The sequence below is a fragment of the Cataglyphis hispanica genome, chromosome 8 (genome assembly GCF_021464435.1).
Source record: "Cataglyphis hispanica isolate Lineage 1 chromosome 8, ULB_Chis1_1.0, whole genome shotgun sequence".
NCBI lineage: Eukaryota > Metazoa > Arthropoda > Insecta > Hymenoptera > Formicidae > Cataglyphis > Cataglyphis hispanica.
In genome coordinates, this window is record NC_065961.1 from 3140634 (window position 1) to 3147204 (window position 6571).

The 6571-nt window shown below is 30.2% G+C and overlaps 1 protein-coding gene across 2 annotated transcripts; it reads left to right on the forward strand.

Moving 5' to 3' along the window:
* Positions 1 to 97: 97 nt before the first annotated feature.
* Positions 98 to 6459, forward strand: LOC126851722 (tyrosine-protein phosphatase non-receptor type 11). Of its 2 annotated transcripts, XM_050595971.1 has the most exons (11): positions 98 to 350; positions 1077 to 1199; positions 1308 to 1502; positions 1633 to 1795; positions 2480 to 2592; positions 2793 to 3144; positions 3527 to 3697; positions 3766 to 3942; positions 4606 to 4822; positions 5051 to 5202; positions 5275 to 6459. In XM_050595971.1, exons 1-11 carry the CDS (start codon positions 337 to 339, stop codon positions 5431 to 5433), a joined length of 1836 nt encoding a protein of 611 aa, XP_050451928.1. In that variant the 5' UTR covers positions 98 to 336; the 3' UTR covers positions 5434 to 6459. The 2 variants fall into 2 exon arrangements, with proteins under 2 accessions (XP_050451928.1, XP_050451929.1); XM_050595972.1 differs by lacking the exons at positions 98 to 350; positions 1077 to 1199 and having other exon boundaries at positions 1365 to 1502; positions 1599 to 1795.
* The last annotated feature ends 112 nt before the right edge of the window (positions 6460 to 6571 follow it).

The following is a 6571-nucleotide window of genomic DNA, read 5'->3' on the forward strand; positions in this document are numbered from 1 at the left end:
TCAATAAGGTTACGTTCAATGCGCATGCGCGAGTAGAAATATCTCTGAAAACAATACCCGTCCCATCTATCTGTATTTTACATGTCTATGACTTTGCCTCGCATCTATCGAGTGTGATGGTCGCCTTTTTTTTTTGTTTTCGCGTGCACCGAATACAGCTGGATATTGCTAGATATGTCAAAGATGACAAGGATGGTGGCACCATTCTCAGCCTGACACCCAATCCCGCTCGGAGAGTGTCGTGCGATTGAATTCGCGTGCATTCCAAAAGGGTCGTTATGAATCATTAATCGTTAAGTTGTGATTGTAAAAGCTGCTCGAACACACAACCGCGACATGGCATCTCGCAGGTGAGGCATCTTTCCATTTGCAAAATGAGACGAGTATTAATTTAACGCGAGAGATGACCACGATGATTCATGTCACGTGTCTCTCGTTTTCCTCATTGACTTTAAGGATGTTCTTCTCCCGAGAGATTACTTTGCTCTATCGAGTTAAATAACCGTATACAGTTCACTTTTATCGTTCGCGAATTTTTGATATACGCGAAGATTATAAATCTACTTATTTAGCTTTTCGACGAATTTTAAACGTCTTGCAATTTTTAACGAACTCGAGCTCATTTGTATCTACATATTTATATTAATTACAAGACCAAGAAGCATTTCACGTGCGAGCGAATGAGTACACTCGCGAATAAATCGTCATCGCTGGTCGTACGGAGAGCGGCATTTGTGTGCTTGTTACCATTTTTGGTATGATGCTGTTTCTGCTTGCTCTAATTGGTTTACAACTGATGTACTGTTTTCAATTATTCAGGCATTTATAATTGTTCTTTTTCTACCTTTGTCACTAATTGAGGATTATAAGATTTTCTTGTATGTTTGCAAGTAGATTACTTTGTGATAATTCCAAATATAAAAAGTATATTAATAATTTTACCAGAGTTCTAAAAAGATCTAAAGAAAAAGTGCTAAATATTACTAAAGACAATTGAGGAATTAATTGGAAAAATTGTTGTAATGTATAATGTAAAAAAATAACACTAATGCAAATAATTAATATTTGAATTGCAGATGGTTTCACCCCAATATCACAGGTTTAGAAGCAGAACGTTTATTAATGGAAAGGGGATATGACAGTTCATTTTTAGCACGCCCGAGTTCTTCAAATCCTGGTGATTTTACATTATCTGTCAGGTAAATATAAGAAAAGCTTATTTCTGTATCATGAGATATATAATTTTATATATTATTATATAAATGTATCAATATGTAACACATAAAATATTTTTATCTTTTTCTCAGACGAAATGGTGAAGTGACTCATATTAAAATACAAAATACGGGAGACTTTTATGATCTTTATGGTGGTGAAAAATTTGCCACGCTTTCCGAGTTGGTACAATTTTATATGGAAAATGGTGGACAATTGCGTGAGAAAAATGGCGAAATTATCGAGCTTAAATATCCTCTCAATTGTGCCGATCCTACAACTGAAAGGTACATGCATTTCCGCATAGATATGTGCACATATTTGCTTAATATTTATTGCAATGTGCTTGGTTCCTTGTTAATATTTTGAATGTATCAAATTAGTACAGCATATGCTAATAGTAAAATGTGGCTCAAGGTGGTTTCATGGTCATTTGTCAGCGAAAGAGGCGGAACGGTTAATGCTGGAACGCGGAAAAAATGGATCTTTTTTGGTGCGCGAGTCTCAAAGTAAACCCGGCGATTTTGTATTGTCCGTACGCACCGATGATCGCGTTACTCATGTTATGATACGATCTCAGGTTAATAATCTCATGTGTAACATTCATCAACATATTTAAAATTACAATTGAGTGTATGCATTATGAACCGTCAGAACTAAGCAATGTCTCTGTTGTGAATTTCTCTCTTAGTCGCCATTCTTATTCTGATGGCATATACAAAATGAAAGTACGTTTCGGTTTTCATAAAAAGAAAAAAGAATTAATTGGAAGGAGCATAACTAGTAGGTGTACCGAAAAAATGAAATTTTCTGTTGTAATTTTTTTTTGGACTGTGATAATTTTAGGCTAAAATTAATTATACATTATGCTTTATTCAAAAGAATAGTACAATATTGTAAACTAGGACGTAACCACTTAAATTTATTATTTTGATTCACACTTCTGTTCAAGTGAAGATTTTATACTCTATTTCTTTAGTTATTTTTCTTCCTCTATGACTTCACTTATTTCCTCTAATGTGGTCATGTGGCAAATATGAATAGTAAAAAAATAGTGCAGGAAAGAAATTTACTTCATGGATATTTAATTGGTTTATAATGTGAGAGTTCACAAAATGCAAACATTTGATTGTTCACATGTATACATACAGATAGATTTTTAAATATTTTATATACTTATTATTCTATGATATTAAATTTCCAATTATATATGCATGCATATATGTTGAAAAATCAATGTAGATATATAAAATTATTATTGCAGGATAACAAATATGATGTAGGTGGTGGCCACAAGTTTGACAGTCTCAGTGATTTAATTGAACATTATAAACGAAATCCAATGGTTGAAACAAGCGGAAGCGTTGTACACCTTCGGTAAGAAAAACTTATTTAATAAATGCTAAATAATAAATAATATACATAGTATTTATAATAAAATACTATATTTTAAATTTTGCATTAAAATATTTTTTTTTTTAATATTTTTTTTAATTTACTATACTTTTTCACTTTGTTATTTTTCAGATTTGAAGCTAAATATTCACCTAATTCACCACAAATGTTATTGCTTGTAGGCACCCATTCAATGCGACACGTATTAATGCTAGTGATATAGAGAGTAGAGTAAAACAATTACATAAAGAAAATGGCTGTTCCAACGGCCGGCTGTGTTGGAATGGAGCTACTGGAAATAATGAGGGCGAAGTAGGTCGTGGCAAAGGAAAAGCTGGTTTCTGGGAAGAATTCGAATCATTGCAACAGCAAGAATGTCGACATTTATTTTCGAGAAAGGAAGGTTTACGCCCAGAGAATCGCGCAAAGAATCGTTATAAGAACATCTTACCCTTTGATCATACTAGGGTACGATTAAAAGACGTAGATCCAAACATCCCTGGAGCTGATTATATTAATGCTAATTATATAAAGGTAATATTTCCCTTTTTTTGTTTGCAGGATGTTCTATAAATATCTTTTGAGGTAGTTTTTCTTTAGCAAAAATATTGAACAGATATTAATCATTTATTATGCTTTTACAGTTTTTAACATTAAGCTTCATCTTTGTAGTTTAGCTTCATGTTTAAGAAAGCTTACTTGAGATTAGTTGAATATATATGATTGTTACTTTTTTTTTTTAATTTTAATTTATTATATAAATTTCTCATTCTTTTTAAATTATTTAGAACTATTGATATCTTGATATTTTTATAGAAAAAAATTTATATTAAATTGGGAAAAAAGAACTCTAATGATTTTGAAATTACATATATTTTTATAAGTTTATAGATTATATGATAAAATTACTTTGCAGAACGAGGAAGGTGATCCCATTAATAGTGGCGTGGATGTTACGTCATTTGGCAAATGTTACATAGCTACACAAGGTTGTCTTCCAAACACCATACAGGATTTTTGGCATATGGTTTATCAAGAAAATACTCGTGTGATTGTTATGACCACAAAGGAAGTGGAGAGGGCAAAGGTATGTTAAACTTTTAGTGTTGTTGCAAACAGAAAACTAAATTGGATATCTTACTCTTTTTTTTCTAGAATAAATGCGCACGTTATTGGCCGGAAGAAGAAGAAGTTGCTGAATATGGTAATGAGTGGAAAGTGCGCGCTGTATCGCGAACCTCGACTGCTGATTATACTCTGCGTGAGTTTCTCCTACAAGGAACCAAACCAAACTTTTCTGAATCTAGGAGAATTTATCATTATCATTTTCAAGTAATGTATCTAATTATAAATGAAATTATTTATATTATTGTTCGTATATAAATATATGTAAGAAATATGTGTGTGTGCCAGATTTCTGATATAGCAGATTCCTCAAATTACTTAAAGAGAAAAAAGAGAAAATTTCAAAATATCAAGATTATAATAGTTTTTAAATAAAAAATATTTAAAATTTGATTAATTAGATTGCCTAAAATTTGCGCATATTTTGAACAATCTGAATTATAAATATTTATTTAAGAATTATTAGTCTCAATATTGTTTTATATTAATCTTTTTATCTTTATTTGTTAATAATCTCAGAAATCTGCCATTAACATTAAGCAATAACGGGAATATCACGAAAGTCTGGGATATCCTATATATTTTTATACATGCAAGATTCTCAATATAATCTTTTCATAAAATATCTGCCTTCACTCATAATTTTAATCTGACATTTTTTAACAATTATTGATTTTAGATATAATTGCGAGAAGAATGACAAGTCATTCTGTTAATATAGTAAATATAAAAAGTATATGTGATAAATTTGATTAATAGATATTGGTTTTTTTAAATATTAAGTACATGAATTTTATGTATATATATACATTATGTATATTATGTATATATATTGTAATATTAGAATTAAATTGCATAATTAATTAATAGGCATGGCCTGATCATGGTGTTCCATCAGATCCTGGCTGTGTGCTGAATTTTCTGCACGATGTAAATGCCAGACAAGAATCGATTGCTGCATCTTTGGCTTCCAATAATCAGAATGTACCATGCATAGGACCCATTCTTGTTCATTGTAGTGCTGGAATTGGCAGAACTGGCACATTTATTGTTATTGACATGATTTTAGATCAAATTAAACGTCACGGTAAAGTAAAATAATGACTAATAACCGATTAATAATTATTTATAACTAAAATAATACATATATTGCAAATAATAATAGCAATAATAAATTTTATGGGAATTTATAACATCTTTTATGATTTATTATAAAATGATATTTTTATCAATTTACTACTCTTATTTACTATGAAGTATATTAATTATTATATTAATTAGCATATTGCGCGCGTGCGCTTGGTATTATGTTTAGGGCTTCATTGTGACATTGATATTCAACATACAATACAACGAGTACGTTCACAAAGATCAGGAATGGTTCAGACGGAAGCACAATATAAATTTGTTTACCTCGCCGTTCTGCATTATATCGAGACTGTAATTCAGCGAATGCAAGCAGAACAGGTATTAATTTTAACCGTACACTGATATTATAAATAATTGATTTATCTCTATTAATCAATTGTTTGTTTACAGAAATCACTTCAGTTAGGCAGAGAATATACTAATATTCGCTACAAAAGCGAGACGAACGCTTCCGCGAATTCTCTCATGAGCGAGCCCTCTATTTCCACGTGTACACCGACAACTCTTTCAACATTGTCCACATCTACCTATAATTTGAGGCCAAAGTAATTTTCGTTAGGCTTTCAATCGGTTTTACATATATTTGGGAAAGCAAAGAAGAGGCTTTGTTACTTCCTCTCATTTTCTTTCTTTTTCCCGTTCTTTCTTCTTTATTTCTCTGTTAATAGATGTTAAAAGAAGAATTGTGCTATATGATGACATGTCCTGTTTACTAAAGTTTATTCGCCAACGAGAATTCACTTTCGCCTTTATTATTAAATATATTTTTTATCTAAAGCTCTGATGATGCATTTTTTAAGCAATCAGATTTTGTATATAAATATATATGTATAAATAGACATATGCGTATACATATATACATATATATATATGTTAAAAGAAAAAAGATATAATTCGACGATTTATAGTGTTACTTTTATGAATGGATAATGGATTACTGAAAATGTACTAAAGACTGCTGATACTCTCTATTTTTTTCAGTATGTGTGTACACACACACACACACACACACACACACACACACACACACACACACATATATATATGTTCTATTCCATGTTATATTTCTAAAATGTCCTGATATAAAAGTGTAATAAAAATAATATAGTAGGAACTCGAATCCGCGCGCGCGATTAGTAAAGATGGAAATTCCATGAAGACTGGAATCAGTTTAGTGAAGATTTGAGAAGGAATTAGCACAGATTTAAATTTTGGTAATAGAGATTCACATCTACTTAGATTCCTTATCTAGTGCAGATCCAAATCTTTTTTCTTCAAGAATATGCAATATAATTACCAGCCTATAGTGTCTTACTGTATCATTTAGAAAATAATGATGCATTTTTAAATGTGAGATAATCATGGAAATACTGAGGAAAACATGTAATTCTTTATTATAGGATATAATTTTATCATAACATTAACTTATAAAATAATTTCATTAAAATCATTTTATGTTACTGTAACGCATATAAGGAAACATATTATGTTTGATATATAATTTTAATTATTTTTGAGAATTACAATTGTATTTCTACAATTAACTACAAACAATTAAACTTCAATTTTAGTTAATGTGATGATTACTATCTATTAACACTTAAATGCTATGCTTAAAACAATTAGTATCACATTAAATGCAGTCAATTATGCTAGTGAAATATGAATTATTATTTAGAAATTTTCA

Excerpts from the sequence above, each read along its gene's own strand:
- LOC126851722 (XM_050595971.1), top strand. Across the intron at positions 1,200-1,307 it reads GATTTTACATTATCTGTCAG|ACGAAATGGTGAAGTGACTC; the intron begins GTAAATATAAGA and ends TCTTTTTCTCAG. Across the intron at positions 1,503-1,632 it reads GCCGATCCTACAACTGAAAG|GTGGTTTCATGGTCATTTGT; the intron begins GTACATGCATTT and ends ATGTGGCTCAAG.